The 18130-nt window shown below is 30.6% G+C and overlaps 1 protein-coding gene across 2 annotated transcripts; it reads left to right on the top strand.

Annotated features, from left to right (window-relative positions):
• Positions 1-10746: 10746 nt before the first annotated feature.
• On the top strand, positions 10747-16361 carry LOC107929787 (disease resistance protein RPV1). 2 transcript variants are annotated; one of them, XM_016861294.2, is made up of 5 exons: positions 10747-11174; positions 11380-12453; positions 12624-12920; positions 14278-15597; positions 15692-16361. In XM_016861294.2, the coding sequence occupies exons 2-5, from the start codon at positions 11755-11757 to the stop codon at positions 16247-16249; spliced, it is 2874 nt and encodes a 957-aa protein (XP_016716783.2). In that variant the 5' UTR covers positions 10747-11174; positions 11380-11754; the 3' UTR covers positions 16250-16361. The 2 variants fall into 2 exon arrangements, with proteins under 2 accessions (XP_016716783.2, XP_040960768.1); XM_041104834.1 differs by lacking the exon at positions 10747-11174 and having other exon boundaries at positions 11973-12114; positions 12215-12453; positions 15692-16348.
• Positions 16362-18130: the final 1769 nt, after the last annotated feature.

Raw genomic sequence — 18130 nt, 5'->3', positions numbered from 1 at the left:
ATTTTTACTTTTTGTTTAATAAATAAAAAAAAATCATAATGAGTTAGATTTCAAAAAAATCATAACATCAATATATGTGATAGAATAATGTTATTAATTACATTGACGTCATAAATCTACTTAAAAATTATCATTGAATTTTTAAGAAATCAATATATGTTAGATTTTAAGAAATAATGTTATGCATGTTTAATGATGAATTATATTATAATTATTGAAATGTTTGAAACTAATGATTTAGATTATGTTTGTTCGGTAATGCTCCGAAATCTTATTCTAGTAACGGATATGAGTTTGGAGTTTGGGGTGTTTATGTATTGGGATTGAACAACTGTGAAAATCTTAGTTGCCTTCCTAACAAATTTTATAGACTGAAATCTATTCGGTATCTTTATCTCTATGGATGTTCAAATCTGGTCATATGGCCAGATAACTTATTTTCTGCCATTGGAGGAGCTTGTTTAACAGGCAGAACAGGGATGTAGAGAGATCTCCATGGGTTATCCTCATTAAAAGAAGTAGATTTAACTTGAAGAAATCTTGAGAACTTACCGACAAGCATTAAATAACTTCCTAGGTTGCAGGAGTTAATCTTGAGGGAATGCAAGACTTTTAAATCATTACCAGAGCTTCCACCAAGCTTGAAACATTTAGATGCACATGACTTCACTTCACTAGAGGAAGTCTCAAGCACTAAAAAGTTTTTGAGCAAGCACTGCTTTGTAAGGATAGACCATATCAATGCTTGATGTGGATATTTACCAGTTGCTTCCAACTGGATCAGAAAGGTATAGGCAATACTGGAACCCCAAAGTTGCAGATGCTACTTGGAGATATGGTGACTTTACTAGAAGATTATCATCAGGTCAGCTTAAATGTGGCAAATGGTTTATATGCTGAATAATTCGATCATGTTTCTAATAATTGTAACTGAACAGGAATTCCCTAAACATCCAATTGCCTTCAGAGTGATGGTCTAACAATAGCAGGATAAACTTTCCATGTTTCGTTGCTTCCGTTGTTGTTTCATTCCCAGACTCTTATAATGGTATAGAGTTCGACATTAAATGTGAATGTCATCTAAAATCCTGTAATGGCGATAATCAAGACCTTACCTGTTCTTTATCCTTTTGGTTTGAAAGCGGATTGTCAGATCACTTGTTCGTCTTATATGATGATTTCAAAGTTTGGGAGTTTGTAAAAAGTGAGGCATCAAACAACCGTATTTACAATGTGGCTTCCTTAGAATCCGAGGTAAAACAGTGCGGGGTTCATCTATTATTGGAAATTAAGGATTCAAAGTATGAGAGCTGAGTGATGCTTCATCCTCATTTTTGTTATGTCATCTATACTGAATTTCAAACCCTGATCATGTTTATTAAATATTTAACATATTACGTATTTATCATTGAGTTTTTTTTTCTCAAATTTTTATATCAATCAGACCCGGTTCAAAAATTCGAGTTTATTATTTATTTAATGTTTTTTTAAGAAAAGCATTAAAAAAGTATATATATTTTATAATTAATTTTAATGAAAATATTGTTATTACAAAAATAAGAATTCGGGTAATTGACTCAAAAGTCTACCTTATTTCAAACCAATTCAAATATATCATAATTATAGGCGCTTGTCTTTTTATAGTTCTTTTATAAAACTAATTTAAACATTATTAATTTCATTATTTCCCATTTGAATTTTTCCAGCCACTCATTTTATGCCACGTGTCGGAAGTAAAATTTGAATCAGGAAGAGTTAATGGCACTAACGGGTTTTCATAAAAAAAATGGTAATATTTTAATAATTTCAATGACAATTATATAATTTTTGAGAGTTGAATGATTGAAATATAATTTTAATCAAAAGTTAAGGACAACTGGTGTAATTTACCTTTCATTTCGTTGTTTTCAATGTGCAAGGTCCCACACGCTTGAGCAGTTGATATACAGACTACAGAGGGAGGGAAGTAGACCTGTCCATGGGCCGTTGATATTTGACGAATATCACAAATTGAAAATAAATGAAATATTAAAATAATTTCTTTATAAAGTTAAAAAGTTAAATAAATCATTATATTTATATATTATTTAAGTTTGATTTTAATTTGTTTTACTTAATTTTAATTTTAAATATCTTTTGAATTAAAAAATAATATAAAAATAAAAGAAATTTATTTAACTTGCGAACGAAGGTTAAAACAATATAATTGGTTCCCAAGGACTGGACTTTGAATTTGCTGGAGAAGTCGTACAATTATTTTCACACGCTTTTGCAGTGTAAAGTAGTGCGCTGCCTACAACTTTTAGGGTAATTGACTTAAAAAACAATATAATTGGTTCCCAAATCCCAAGGACTAGACATTGAATTTGCTGGAGAAGTCGTACAATTATTTTCAATGTGAATGTCCCACCACACGCTTTTGCAGTGTAAAGTAGGGCTCTGCCTACAACTTCAAAAACAATAGCTTTGCTCATAATCCAGTAATCTTTCATCACATTCTGCGTCCTAACTCCTTTGATTCGTCGAATCTCCCTCCTTCTCGGATGTATACGCGTTTAGTTTAGGTGGAAGTTCATCCTAACATTCAGACTGTTGATCTTTGTGATCTCGATTCCATTGATTTGTTGAATTTTCGTACAATCAATTCAATTTAGATAATTCATACACTGACTTATAAAAATCAACATTCATGATTAAATCTAATAATTAACAAGGTATGCAAAAATATTAATTTTTCCTTTAATAATAATTTTTTATATTTTTTCCACACTAAAAATATAAAATATAAATAGTTAAATAAAAGTTAAAACACTATATAACTCGTTTTTCTTTTGACTACTATTACTTTATAGTAATCAATTTAATAAAAATTTCAACGTTGCAATCCCCGACAATGGCGGTAACAACTTGACTGCCTATAAACATATTATCATTTATAATAAAAATATCACACCCAAAATATATATAATTAAATCGGCAGTGTCCACAAGTGTACGAATCAAATTGTAATATAGTAAAGTTTACAAAGAAACATTGGTAAGTATTTCGAGTACCATACCCAAGGAATTGAAGATTGGAAAATTTATTTATTAAATTAATTACATAAAATAATAACTAATCTAATTCGGTCATGAATTAGTAGTGTAAGTCCAAAATAATAGATTTATTAAACTAATTAAATTATTAAATTCATATTAACCTAATAGACTTTCTTATTCCTAGTGTTTACAATGCAAGCCTCTAGCCTATGATTAATTAAATCCCTAATTAATAAATAGAATATTAACTAATTTTAAAATTTGGGTTTTAATATGAATTAGCTATTAATTAACTAATATTACCTCCCAATCTCACTTTCTCAATCAAGATAGACTACGATTTACTCGATTCGACTTATCTTCCAATCTCGTCTCCCCTATGATAATTTCTTAGGGTTGTCACACCTAGAGTTTTATAATGTGTATCTATACCAACTAACCCTATTATGAATCCTTATTATTTTGTTAATTAATCAACTTGATGAATTAATCAGTTAAATAAACAAATCATGCAAGATATAAATAAAGCACAATAATTATTCTAAAATTCATACAAACATTAGTTGATCAGGCTAATGAAATAAAAATAAAAGAATAAAGTAGAAGAGTAAAGGGAATGCTCATTGATAAATATATTGAAGCGCGGATCCGAAGCAATCTCCACTCGCAATTGTCTTCATATCGGAAGAGGATCTTCTGGCTACAGTAGAAGAAAACTATTTAAGTCTAAAACTCTGTTCAATGGATGGATGCTCTAATTTGTGTACATAAGCCTATTATTTATAAGCTAAAATATGTGCAGTTGATGCCCAATATGCCACCGGTATTAATAAATGCTTGGTATTAAATGGTATCTTAAAATCTTGTTAAATTTGGTCATTGACATCATCCTTGTGACCCACGTTCAAGCTATGGCTCAACGCAGGGGTCGTGTCACGCCATAGCTGTCTTTTTATGGCTTTGGATGTTTTGATCGTGCTTTCACGGCTCGGGATGTAACAATTTATTTTTTAGTGGTGTTAAAAATAGTGATTTTGGGTCTACAAATCCGACAAGTGAGTCCATAAATGTTATTAATTAATATTTACGAATCAAATATAGTATTATATTAAATTTTGATACTGTAATTTTGCCTTATTGAATGAATAGTTAACTACAAGTGGATTGTCCCTAAAATCAAGTGATTTTGAAAAATGATGTATTAAGACCTTGTTTCTGTGAACCAAATATTTACAGAGTGATTGTTTAGGTGTATTGAAATTTGGTCCAAAAATTTTGGTGATTTGATAGTTAATTAAGAAAAAAGACTAAATCATAAAAATTACAAAAGTCAATCGCTATAGATTTTATTAGTTAAATGGCTTAAAAAGTTAAAGTGCAATAGTTTAAATGGAAATTTAACCTTAAGTAAATAAACTGTACGGTTAATGGGCTAATGGTATGTATTTTATATGTTAAAAATATGTTTAATTATTAATAATTAAAAGTTAAATAATAAATAAAAGAAAGGAATCATCATCTTCATTGATCTACCACCGAAATGAACACCCAAAACTCCATTTTTAAAGCTTCTCAAGTTCAGCCATAGGAGATTATGTGAGTCATCTTGTTATCTGTTTTTCATAAATTTTATGTTTTTGAAATTGTTGTAATTAGATCCAGCTAACCAATACCTCCATTTTCAAAATTTTTGTAGATTTTAATAGTTTCTATTATTTTTATTTGAATTTTTTGGATGTTAATGATGGGTTTATAAACTTGGTTGCTAAACATGACTTTTTTGTAAAGTGATTTTTAGTAATTTTAGTGTTTAAGGACTAAATTGCTAAAAAGTAAAGTTATATCAAATTCTTGTAAAAATATGATGAATATGGGCTATATGGGAATTATAGAAATCTTAGCTAGCCATGGTTGGATTAATTTTTGATTGGATTGAATGTTTCGAGTTTAGGGACTAAATTGAATAAAAAGTTAAAGTTTATGGTAAAAAGTGTAAAATAAAGAGTAAGGGTCTAATATATGAATTTCAATATTTTATGATGTTTGAATGGGTTAATTAAATGAAAAATATTATTTAGATCAAGGAACGAAACAATCAGACTCGAAACGTTCAAAAGCTAAATTAACAGATTAATTGCCGACCTTGGTTTCACAACTGTTTTTGTCTAGGTAAGTTCATACTATCTTCCGTAATTACAATTCGTTATTAAATGTTGTTAATTAATTGTATATAAACTGCTGAAATTGGAAATTAGACTATGTGGTAATATATCAAATTCTGAGATAATTCCGATAAACCGAGTAAAAATCTCATACAGGAAGTTTCTGTATGATTCCCGTTCTGAACAGAGCTCCAACATTTGTTGTAGACTCGGATATACATGTGACACGAATTTATCTTGGACTGGTAATCCGTTGTTGTTTTAAAAGTTTAGCTGGACTGGTAACCTTACATGTATACATAGCCTTGGCCGGACTATTTTTCTGTGTTGTCACTGGTTTAGTCCAAATGGGTAACCTGACACATACATTTTTGTATCTGATTAGCTCATACAAAAATCATTTGTTTCCAAGACTTTTTGTATTGAGTTCTTTACAAAGTTCCATTGGAAAATAAAAAATGTACATAGCTAAAATTTTTCATTAAAGTGAACAAAATTATGAATTCTAAATATCTGTATACTTGTTTGCTAACTTGGAATTGTTGAATCATATTGTGTTAAGGTCAACACTTTTAAATGGCTATACGAAATGGTTATGTGAAATGATTATAAGAATTGGTTATACAGAAATAGATATATGTAATGGTTATATGAATCAGTTATACAGAAATAGATAAACGAAATAATTATATGAATCAATTATATGGAAATAATTATATGAAGTGTTATATGAAATGTTTATATGGATAGATATATAAGAAGGGACATTTGAAATGGACACTTAAAATAGAAATGTGAATTGTTAAATGAATAAATGTTGAATTAATAGTATATCAAATGTGTTTAATTGTATATGTTTTATGACATGATAAAGTTATAAGTTTCGTATATGTGAACATATAGGTTAATAATGAACTCATGACCTTACTTATGAATTTTATTTGTGAAAATGTTTAAGTTACAACTTTTACAGTTAAAGTTAAACTTTAATACAAACTTACTAAGCAATGATTTGCTTACATCCGTTGTGTTGTTTTTCTTGTAGATAGTCGGAAGATTATGTCGGTGGAAGTTCAAGTCAGAGCTCACACTATCCGTTCATCAACTCGATGTAAATTTTGGTTACTTTTGATTTAAGTTATAAGTGATATGTACTAAGAGTTCAAATTCACTTGTTATTAGACATATTGTTCCATGCTTTGTTATGTGATGTTGTGGTTGTGTTTATTTCGCTCTTTTGATATGTTTTAACCATGTGTATATAAGTGGTAAGATTATGATAGCTTGTTTATTTTACATATTTTACGTGCTCAACTCTACTTGCTCTTGAATTAATTCCTGCTGATTGGTGAATTTTATGTTTAAATATTATCAAGAACGAAATTCGAATGTTGTGAATCAAATACAAGCAAAAGAGGATTAAACTGAAGCATGAGAAATAGAAGAGGGGCCGAATCGTAAATTTGGGAAATTTAGGGGCTGGTTAGATTTTTGACTTTGTAAAAGCCAAATTTAGAAAATAAAAATCTAATATTATTTCATGTAATTAGTGGGTAGGTGGAACGAGCCTAATTTTAGTATATGGTTTATGTATAAATAGGAGGTATGGTACACTTGAAAAATCACATTGATTTGCTTGAAAATTGAATAGATATCTCGTTCTCAATTCTGTTTCTTTTTACAATTACAATTACAATTTATTTAATTTCAACTCGTCCATATTTTTAATTTTTTTAATTTTTTCTAGGTACACCGATTTTCTTGGGCACGACTGTGTCCAGGGTTTCGAGGAATAAGAAGTTGTAACAATCTAGTCCCTGAGAATTTGACCCTACTTCGCTTATACTATTCTTTTCGTTATTTCATAGGGATATATTATTTTTGTTGCTTTCAATGACACACCATGTAACGCCCCCTTACCCGAGACCGTCGCCGGAGTCGAGCACTAGGCATTACTAAACTTATTTGAGCACTTAAACAAATTCGGACAAGCTGTCCAACTGCATCATAGTTGCTTAAAAATTCATATCTCGAGTTCCGAAACTCAAAATCCAATTCCGTAAATTTTTCCTAAAACTAGACTCATATATCTATCTACTAATTTTTTTCTAGAATTTTTGGTTGGGCCAATTAGTACAGTTTATTAGTTAAAGTCTCCCCTGTTTCAGCGTTCGACTACTCTGACCTCTGTGTATTACGAATCAGATATCTCCCTGTACAGAGCTTAAATGACTATGCCGTTTATTTCTAATAAAACTAGACTCAATAAGGAATCTGTACATATAAAGCATGACTTCTAATTATCTTTTTAAAATTTATGGTGAATTTCCAAATTCAGAACAGGGGATCCAGAAATCGCTCTGGCCCTATTTCACAAAAATTTAAACATCTCATAAAATATAGATCATATACCTGTTTCGCTTCTTCCATATGAAAATAGACTCATCAAGCTTCGATTCCATAACTTATTCATTATTTAATTCCATTTCTACTATTTTTAGTGATTTTTCGAATTCTCATCTCTACTGCTGTCTGAATCTATTTTATGGTAAATTTTACCTATTTCATGGTTTCCATGGATTAGCTAGCAATTTGACATACATAACACCAAATATGATCATGATTAGCCATTCCAATGGCTAATCATTACCAAGCATTTCCATACCACTCAATAACCATATCATAAGACCATATATACAAAATGATTATAATGCTATACATGCCATACTCAAAATATACAAGCCATTATGCCAAGATGGTATACGGATAGTGTGAGTGGGCCTCCGACCGTTCCCGATTTCCGAGCTAGCTTGTCAAAACTATAAGGAATGAAAAGGAGGGAGTAAGCATAAATGCTTAGTAAGTCCATATGAAATTAATAAGCAATTACCAACATGCTTTTAAGATAAAACACCACAATTGTACAATTTCTAATGATTTTCTAAAATCAGAACAGGGGATCTCGAAGTCATTCAAACTCTGTCTCACAACAATTTAAATATCTTATAACATAAAATCCAATTGCATGCACCGTTTCCTCTATATGAAACTAGACTCATCAGGCTTTAATCTCATATTTTATTCAGCCCTTAACTCAATTTCCACAATTTATGGTGAATTTCAAAAGTTACACTACTGCAGTAATCCAAAACTGCCAAGGCCATATTTATTCATTCACCACTATTATTCACTAAATCCATACAATATCATTTCATCCATCATGGTAAGAACACATAATTATGCTTCATAAGTATAGATCCATAATCTCAATGTCATCAAGTATCAAGAACTTATTCCAAATCGTGTCATTTTCATAGTATTCACCAATTCTTAATCTTTTCGGGCCATTTTACATTTTCGTTCATAATCAAATTAGGGAACAACTACGGAATTGAGTACCTCATTATCACAATGCCATAGTAAAATTATGGTCTTGCACATAGTCACATATCACATACCGAGGCCATAGCCCAGCCATGGTCTTATACGGATCACATATCACACTGATGCCATATCCCAGATATGGTCTTATACAGTAGCACATATCACACCGATGCCATATCCCGGATATGGTCTTATACGGAAGCACAAATCACATTTCTCCGAAGCCATAGCCCAGCTATGGTCTTATACGGAAATCACATTTCACATGCTGCCATGGTCCAACCATGGTCTTTTCCGTCAATTCGTCTTAGCCACTGAATGAAAGTACTCAAGTCCGTTGTTCCATTTAATTTGTACTTTTATTCAAATATCATTTTACAATTATCACAGTTTAATGACATTTTATATACAATAATATACTATATCATTCATGAAATTTTCATTTCAAAACATTAAATTACACATTGCATTATTAAAAATCATATGAACTTACCTCGATATAAAATATTAGCAATCGAGCCTATTCCTCGTAAACTTTATTTTTCCCTCGATCACGACTTGAATCTCGTTTCTCTTGATCTATAATATCAATTATTTCTACTCATTAGCATTTATTTGATTTCTACTTCACTTCACAATTTATGCTGTTCAAAATTCGAAATTACACTTTTACCCTAAAATTTACAGTTTTTACAATTTAGTCCCTACTCAATTCACCCATCAATTGAACTAATTTTTTCTCAATTAACACTTTATTTATCATTATAAATTATTTCACAACCTTTGATATTCTCAATTTCAACACCAACATCTAATTCACAACTTTTTCACAATTAGGTCCTAAATACCATTTTCTATCAAAATGACTTAATAAAACAACCTTAATATGAAATTAGAACTTCAATTTCATAATAATTCATCATATACTACCCTTACTCAGCCAGGGTAACTTCCAATTTCACCCACCAAATCAAAAACTAATGAATTAGATGATTGGACCTAATTGTAAAAGTCACCAAAACATAAAAATTACTAAGAAATAGTAAAAATTGAACTTACATGGTGTGAAAATATGAAAAACCAGCATAGGAGACCTGGTACGACGTTTCTGGCTGAGAAAGATGAAGAAAATGTCTAGATTTTTCAATTACATCATTATTTAATTACTAACTTTTATGCTATTTCCAATTTTGCCCCCTGTTCACATTGTTTTCTTGCTTATTTCATACCCAAACCGTCCAGCCATTAACCTTTGGGTCTAATTGCTCTTTAAATCCATCTTTTTAAGTACTTAAGCTATTTAATCACATCTCACAATTTTACAATTAGTTCAATTTAGTCCTTTTCACCTAATTAACTACCGAAATCTTAAAATTTCTTGACGAAACTTTAATACTAACTTATTTACACTCCATAAATATTTCTAAAAATATTTATGGCTCGGTTTATGAATTTGAGGTCTCGATACCTCGTTTTAGACCCAATTTACTTATTAAATTCTTTTCTCTCTTTTTTTTTTACACAAAATTCACTAATTCAAAATTCTTCTAAATTCACACTTGACTCATAATTATTAATTTATTAAATTTTTAAACATACTTGTCGGATTTAGTGATCTCAAATCACTGTTCCGATATCACTGAAATTTGGGTCGTTACACACCAATGTACATAAGTTTTTAAATTAAGGATTTTGAATATTTTGGGTCATGCTACAAAAATTGTAATTCTTGAAGGATTTAAATGAAAATTTAGTAAATTAATGTTGTATATGGTTTGTGTAAGTGTTTGTGTGTTTTTTTCAGTGAAAACAAATTTAGGCATTTCGAACATATCTTAGAACTATAACAATGTCTATCTCAAATGTCGGATAAATTTATAAATTTTTAATTTCAAAACGAGAAAAAAAATTCGTTGGACAGAAAACGCGCCCTACAAGGCACATTATGAAATAAACTAATTCATTAACCAAAACATATTTTTTAAAACTCTATAAGTTTGATTTAGCCTTTTAAATGTTTTTCCTCAACCTTGTTTTTAATTTTTGAATATCATTTGAAATAAAAATAATATAAAATTTAAAAAATTGTATCAAAAAATGGTTTTTTTTTTTTACTTAACTTGTAAGTTGTAAGGAAGGGTCAACTTTATTTTTGCAGTGGATGTACAGTGTGAAGTAGTACTCTGCCTACAAGTTTCTAAGGGTAATTCACTCAAAAAACAATAACTTTACTCATAATTCAAAAATCTTTCATCAAATCCGGTGGAACACCGATATGCTTGCTTCAGGATCTTCTTCTTCTTCTGCTACTGCTGCTGATATGATTCAAGCAAGGACATACGATGTTTTCCTTAGCTTCAGAGGCCAGGAGCTTGGCTGAGCTGGTCAAGATCATGGACTGCAACAAATGGGTTGTTCCTGTATTTTACAGTGTAGACCCAAGAGATGTACGGAACCAAACAGGGAGTTTTGCAGAAGCATTTGCAAAGCATGAAGAAAATTTCAAGCATGAGCTTGAAAAGGTGAAAAGCTGGAGAAGTGCTTTGACTGCAGCTGGCAAATTATCCGGTTGGGATTCACAAGTCACTCGGTAATTGCATCTCCTTTTCATTACAGTTAATCCTTTTTTTCTTTATATTTTATATATTGATTTGGGAGCAGAGAGATTCAGACTAACTCCTTTTTTCTTTAATCAATGATTCATTTTATACTTTGAGAATAACTACTTATTTTCAAAGGAAAAAGTTGTACTCTTGAAGGTGAAATTATAATTTGTTTCTTTATTTAATATACAGGCCCGAGTCAAGACTCATAGATGTCAACGACATATTGAAGAAACTGAATCGTGGAACCTCAAATGCTTATTTAAAGGGTTTAGTTGGAATTGACAGGCGGATGGAGCGAGTTATATCACTAATTCAAGTTGGATTTCCAGATGTGCGAAGGTTAGGTATTTGGGGCATGGGAGGTACTGGCAAAACTACACTTGCCGAAGCGATTTTTCACCATATTTCAAATGGTTTCCAAAGCTGCTACTTTCTTGCAAACGTGAGAGAATCGGAAGAACATGGAAGATTATTCCAATTGCGTCAGGAATTTCTTTCAACCATAATGGAAGATGAAAATTTAAATATTTCAACTCCCACAATCGGAGCAGGCTTTCTAGAAAAATGGTTTTGATAGTTTGTGATGATGTGTCAAACTCAAGCCAACTTGAGTTTTTGTTCAAAGGGATTAATCAGCTTTGCCCTGGAAGTCGAGTCATCGTTACGACTAGAAATAAGCAAGTGCTTATTCAGAATGACATTGATCTCATTTATGAAATGGAGAAATTAGATGAAGATGAATCTTTTCAGCTCTTCTGTCAACGTGCCTTCAGAAGCAATTATCCCACGGCATATCGGTTGGAGCTATCGAAGATGGTTTTAAGTGTTGCTGATGGAAACCCCTTGGCTATAAAAGTTGTTGGATCCTCTCTTTATGGAAAGGACAAAACCTACCAGGAAAGCACCGTAAAGAAACTAAAGCAGGTTCCTAATCCAGACATTCATAAATTGTTGATATGCAGTTTTGATGCACTAGATTGTGAAGAGAAGGATATATTTCTTGACATTGCTTGTTTCTTTAAAGGGGAGAACCGAGACTATGTAACAAGGATTATGGATGCTTGTTATGCCTCCGCACATTCAGGAATTGAGAACCTCATCGATAGATCTCTTATATATGTTTCACAAAATCAAATAGCAATGCATGATTTATTGCAGCAAATGGGTTGGAATGTCGTTTGCAAGGAATCACCTTTAGAGCCTAAAAGACGCAGTAGATTATGGATTTCAAATGACATCTACGATGTACTAATTGAAAACACTGTAAGGGCCTTGTTCATTTTCTTTGAGCATGTCCATGTTCGACCGTCATATTTGACACATTAGAAGACATACTTTTATAGGATATTTATACATATCTGGAGTTCAAATAATATAGTTCTTATTTTTCATATATTTTTACTCCTTAATCTGATATACTACTTTTTATTTAGGGGGCAAAAACACTCAAAAGCATGCTACTTGACATGTCCAGAATTTCAGAGTTGGAATTAAAACCAGAAGCATTTGTGAAGATGCGAAAACTTAAATTCCTCAAATTCTATCATTCTTGCGGAACAAATTCCAAAATCTTACTTCCTCATGGGCTTTTATCACTTCCTGATGAGCTAAGGTACCTCTGTTGGGAGGGGTACCCTTTGAAAACTTTGCCCACCAAATTTCATCCAAGGAACCTAGTTGAACTTGATATGAGTTATAGCCATGTTGAAAAACTATGGGAGGGACAACAGGTACTTATATATATATATATATCAATCTATGCCTCATTCTTTATGATGTTTTTTTAGATTCATTCAAGCATGTTTGGAGCTATTTCATTGTTGTTTTTTGATTCCATAAAGTTGCCTCTACAAATCAATCTATGCCTTTGTTTTGTTTTAATAATAACATAGGAAGAAAATCATTTCCTATACGGCTAGTGTTTGTTTATACTTTTTTTTTCTTTTTATAGGGAAAAGCAATTACAAAACATTTGTATTCCTAAGTCATTAGGGTTTTCTTTTTAAAAGAGATCTAATTTAGTTAAGTTATTGTTGATCTAAGATTTAGTTGTGCTTGATTTATTGAGCAACTCAAATTTTGTTAGTAACAAAATTTCGATGAGAAAAATCTTTAACACATGAACGAAACTCAAACAGAGAATGAAGAAATATAATAAGGCTCCAAGACGTATATCAAGCCATTATCTTTAAAGTTATGTTCACCTCACTTATATTTGGTGGGCAAATGAGTTTCAAACAAATGAATATCAAGGATACAATGAAGTTCGATAACTATTTGTTTTTTACAGTGACGAGAATAGTTCACTAAGCACTGAGCAATGTATAACAAGAAACTCAATTTCTGCAAAAAAATTCTACAGTAATACTTTATTGAATAATCTAATAATATAAAAAATAGAGGAAGGATAGAGAGAATTTTTAGAATTTGTTGGTGTGATTTTCAAATGAAATCTGATATCTATTTATAGGAATTTTAATGCCTTTTCATAGAGACATATTTCAATAGATATCTTTTCTGAATAATAATATATTTAAAAGTGACATAATTATTCATTTAATATCTTTTGATTAAACGTAACTATTTAAACAATATTGTTTGAATAGTTAATACTTCTTTTTCAATAAATAAAATATATAACTTTTGATTAATTGCACCATTTCATTTATAGTTATTAACACTTTGTAAATATTGTTGAAAATGTTCCAACAAATTTTAGTATCATAATACTTGGCTCGAGTAATTTTTAGGTCATTCTTTATTTTAAATCTTTATTTTTATTTTTTTATAAGTATTGAAAAAAATTAATTTCAACTTAAAAAAAAATCTTGAGTTAAAGTTAAAGTCACACTACAACTTTGAAGTTTAATAAAAAAAAACTTAATTTAACTTAAACCAAAATTTGAGCCATGAGTTCGAGCCAGCTCTAACTTCTTAGTTCTTGAACTCAATTACCCCTTAATATATATACCAGTAGGAATATAGTTTAGTCTTTGTTGCACTTTGTTGATATATTGGTAACATCTGCTATATTATAGTTATTCGATGTACACAAATTCATCAAACAATATGTTGTGATGCATGCAGGATTTAGTAAACTTGAAGGTGATGACTCTCAACCATTCCAGGAACCTTGTAAAAATCGCAGATCTCTCAAGCGCCACAAATCTTGAAACTATGAACCTTGTAAACTGTACAAAGTTGCTTGAGCTTCCTTCATCCCTTCAACATCTTGAGAAGCTAACTCATTTGAATTTGAGAATGTGCGAAAATCTTAGATTTCTGCCTAGCTTGTATAAAGCGACATCCCTCACCACCCTTATTCTGAGTGACTGCTCGATTCTCTGTAGCTTTCCAGAGGTTTCATCGAATCTAAAAGAGCTACATTTAGAAGGAACAGCAATTGAACAAGTACCTTCATCAATGGAGTCTCTTTCCCGACTCGTTTTACTGTCTATGGAAGATTGTGTAAGGCTGAATAACTTTCCAACTGCAATTTGTAGTCTAAGATCCCTGGAAGTTTTCTCGCTCAATGGCAGCCTTAAAATCACAACATTTCCGGAGATTTCAGGAAATATAACAGAGTTAAATTTAGGAGGAACTGCAATTGAAGAAGTTCCTTCGTCTATCGAATGTTTCTCTAATCTTCGTATACTCAACCTAGGTTGTTGTAGGAGGCTTAAAGGTGTCTCCACAAGTATTCATAAATTGAAATCTCTAAAGACATTCTATCTTGAAGATTGCTCAAGATTGGAGATTTTCCCAGAAATCTTGGACACCATGGAAAGATTGAGATATCTTGAGTTAAGTGGAACGGCTCTTAAGGAATTATCACCCTCAATGGAGAATCTTATTGGTCTTGAGGAATTGAGACTGAACAACTGTGAAAACCTTGCTTGCCTTCCTGACAACTTTTATAAATTGAAATCCCTTCAGTTTCTTTGTCTTTATGGATGTTCAAATCTAGTCACATGGCCTGATAACTTGTTTTCTGCCATTGGAGGAGCTTCTTTAACAGAGATGCAGAGAGATCTCCATAGGTTATCCTCATTAGAAAATTTAGATTTAACTGGAAGCAATCTTGAGAACTTACCGAAAAGCATTAAACAACTTCCTAGGTTAAAGCAGTTAATCTTGAGGAAATGCAAGAGACTGAAATCATTACCTGAGCTTCCACCAAGCCTGAAACATTTAGATGCACATGACTGCACTTCACTAGAGGAAATCTCAAGCATTAAAAAGCTTTTTGAGCAAGCAGTGCTTTGCAAGGATAGACCATATGGATTCTTGGAGTGGATATTTAGCAATTGCTTCCAACTGGATCAGAAAGCTGTGCGAAATGCTAGAACACCAAAGTTGCAGATGCTATTTGGACATATGGTGACCTTACTAAAAGATTATCATCAGGTCAGCTTCTTCTTCTTCTTCATATATCTTAAATGTGGCAAATGGTTTATATGCTGAATAATCGATCATGTTTCTAATAATTGTAACTGAACAGGAATTCCCTAAAATAAACAAGGTGATTACATGTGTCCCTGGAAGTGAGATCCCGGAATGGTTTGATTTCAAAAGCTCAGGATATTCCATAAACATCCAATTGCCTTCAGAGTGGTACTACAATAGCAGTAAAAACTTTCCAACTTTCGTTGTTTCCACTGTTGTTTCTTTCCCAGACTATTCTGGCGACAGAGAAATTCTCATTAGATGTGAATGTCGTCTAAAGTCCCGTAATGGCGACTGTCATGACCTTAGTTGTTCTTTCTTAACTTGGACGAAACGAATCCCTGGAAGCGAATTGATTGGGTCGGATCACTTGTTCCTCTTATATAAAACTTGTTTCTGTGATGACGATGCTGAAGATAGGTGGTTTGTTGAAACTCAGGCATCAAACAAGCGTATGTATAATGAGGCTTGGTTTAAATTTTACCCTCTCGTTATCAATGTGGATGGGTCTCAAAACACTTGTTGTGAGGTAAAGCATTGCGGAGTTCATATATCATTTGCAAAGGAAGAGGCAGAGTTGCAGCCATCTAAAAGATTCGAGTATCAAAGCTGAATCCTGCTTCTAGCTCAGATTGTTATTTGGGTTAATGGACTCTTTATCATATTTAAACTTTTTATTTTTTTTATAACATAAAATTTTTTATTTTTAAGATTTAATTGGTATTTCATCTCATTTTAGTTAACTTTATTTTGTCTAAATTAATTATGAATATATATATATATAAACTATTTAATATTAAGAATGAATCTAAACAAACTTTTATCTAGATTCAAAAGCACTTCAACTTCAATTTTTTAAGTAAACTTTTTTTTTAATTTTTTTAGTATAAAATATCAAGTTTTTTATATAATTATGTTAAAATAAAAATATATGTTTTAATAATATATAAATTTATCAAAAACCAACATAAATAAATGACTCAAATCTAAACATCACTTTATCTAAATTCATTTTTTATTTTTTATAAACATACAACAATACATCATTCTTCCTTGTTCAATACTTTTACCAAACACAATAAAACATCATATTATTTCTTACGTTCTCACAAACCATTTACATGACATGATAGTTTATAAAAACAAGACATCTATTCTAGTTTTTTTTTTTAACAAACAAAGTAAAACAATACTTTCAAATTGTTTAATCAAATATGGTACTAATTATAGTCCCTAATCTTTTACGCTGCCCACAATGTGATTTTTCGATTGTCTTAATGTGGTTTTAAGAATTTTTTTTGATGAATTATAATAACATGACAAAGTTCGAATAATAAATGCAACTAATATAACTCGAATTCAGGTCACACTTAATGTGATAATGTTCTTAATCATCATGTCATAAGTTTATTCAAAAGTTCTTTAATGTGACGTTCTTTGTGCCAGAGCTATTGCCTTTAAGCTTTTGCATAATAAAATACTATCTGTACCTTCCTAAGAAAGAAAAATTAAATGTAAACATACTTTTTTTCTAGAAGTAGGCATAATTGGCAATAAAAGGAGTTCATCTACTCATAATCCAATAGGGCAAAATTAGAAATTTTTTGGGTCGCTATTAAATTATATATTTTAACGATAGTAAAAATGTAATTTCATCATTTTAATAATCTATATGTTATAATTTTTAAAGGATTAAATTATTTTTATTTTTATTTTTGAGAGGACCAAAACAAATTTTCTATTACTGATTTAAAATTTTATAAATTCTAAAAGGACATAACTGACAAATTTTCCTCACAATTAAGGCTTTCTCTGATAAAAGCCTAGTATAAATTGTTAAAATAGTTTGATTATACAATAATATAAACTTCAAAAATTCCTCACAATGAACAAATAAGTGCAATCCAAATTCCATACCTAATAATGTAAGTCTAACTAGTATGATCAAATCAAGTCACTAGATTTTCGTTCCATATCAATAGCCTTTATGAATGCTTAGGCAATATTAGATAAAAATATGATGATGGTCCATAATCTCTCCCATTGTAGATCTTTTTCAAGTAAAAACATCATGGAGGCTCTAATATTAAGAGTCTGGTTGTATTTTGTTTCTTTTATTAAAGTTAGATAAATTAGTCCTTATAAGTTAAATTAGAGCAAATTAGTTCTTTTTGTTAAAAACTTTATCCATTTTTACTAATAAATACTGGCATGACTGATAGAATAACCAAATAGTTGCATGTGGTGTGCCACATGTACCACATTCTAACGTACAAGGATAGATTTTTAACTGTAGAAATAGATGTAATTTTTAATATAATGACAAATTTTTTCATTGATCTAATGTATAAAAACTAATTTACCTATTTTTTTAGTAAATGAGACAAAATAGAATTTGATTCTTAGTCGATTGGTTTATCATCTTCTTCATTACCGTGAAAAATATGTTAGCTTTGAAATCATGAAATTTGTAACAACACTAAATAAAACTAGT

The sequence above is a fragment of the Gossypium hirsutum genome, chromosome D11 (assembly GCF_007990345.1).
Source record: "Gossypium hirsutum isolate 1008001.06 chromosome D11, Gossypium_hirsutum_v2.1, whole genome shotgun sequence".
In the NCBI taxonomy this organism is placed as follows: domain Eukaryota; kingdom Viridiplantae; phylum Streptophyta; class Magnoliopsida; order Malvales; family Malvaceae; genus Gossypium; species Gossypium hirsutum.
The sequence above is the reverse complement of the archived record's forward strand: the minus strand, read 5'-3'. Positions and strand labels throughout refer to the sequence as shown.

Coding starts and splice junctions, on each gene's coding strand:
- LOC107929787 (XM_016861294.2), top strand. CDS start 11,755: ATGGTTTTGATAGTTTGTGATGATGTGTCAAACTCAAGCCAACTTGAG. Junction 12,921..14,277: donor AACTATGGGAGGGACAACAG/GTACTTATATAT, acceptor TGATGCATGCAG/GATTTAGTAAACTTGAAGGT. Junction 15,598..15,691: donor TACTAAAAGATTATCATCAG/GTCAGCTTCTTC, acceptor GTAACTGAACAG/GAATTCCCTAAAATAAACAA.